The following is a 437-nucleotide window of genomic DNA, read 5'->3' on the forward strand; positions in this document are numbered from 1 at the left end:
CGGCAGCCACCCCCCTTCGCCCCCGGGCAGATGGGTCCAGCTTTCGGCATGCCTCCCCAGAACCCCGGCTACGTCCAGCCCGGGGGGATGAGCTTCCCCGGGCAGCCCTTCAACCAGCCCCCCCTCGGACAGAACTTCAGCCCTCCCACGGGGCAGCTCATGCAGGGGCCTGTCGGGGGCTTCGGGCCCATGATGTCCCCCACCATGGGGCAGCCTCCCAGGGGGGACATGGGGCCCGGCCCGGCCCTGAACCCCCCCGGCGGGCCAGCCATGGCGCAGCGCTTCAGCCAGCCCAGCAACCTCTTTGGACAGTCCCCCATGCAGCGCCCTGGGCAGAACATACCTCCCCTCCCCCCCAACGCCAGCCCTTTCCCCGGGGCAGACCCCCGGCTTCCCCGCTGGCGGAGAGGAGGGGGCAAAAACCTGAACCCCCCACC

General features: G+C 72.1%; 1 protein-coding gene across 1 annotated transcript; it reads left to right on the forward strand.

The window, feature by feature from the left end:
* Window positions 1-6: 6 nt before the first annotated feature.
* On the forward strand, window positions 7-432 carry PYGO2 (pygopus family PHD finger 2; the record flags this gene model as incomplete). Its single annotated transcript, XM_010727455.1, has 1 exon — window positions 7-432. A coding segment is annotated over one exon (426 nt), but the record flags the coding sequence as incomplete, so codon positions are not given.
* Between the last annotated feature and the right edge of the window lie 5 nt (window positions 433-437).

The sequence above is a fragment of the Meleagris gallopavo genome, unplaced genomic scaffold (genome assembly GCF_000146605.3).
Source record: "Meleagris gallopavo isolate NT-WF06-2002-E0010 breed Aviagen turkey brand Nicholas breeding stock unplaced genomic scaffold, Turkey_5.1 ChrUn_random_7180001891057, whole genome shotgun sequence".
NCBI lineage: Eukaryota > Metazoa > Chordata > Aves > Galliformes > Phasianidae > Meleagris > Meleagris gallopavo.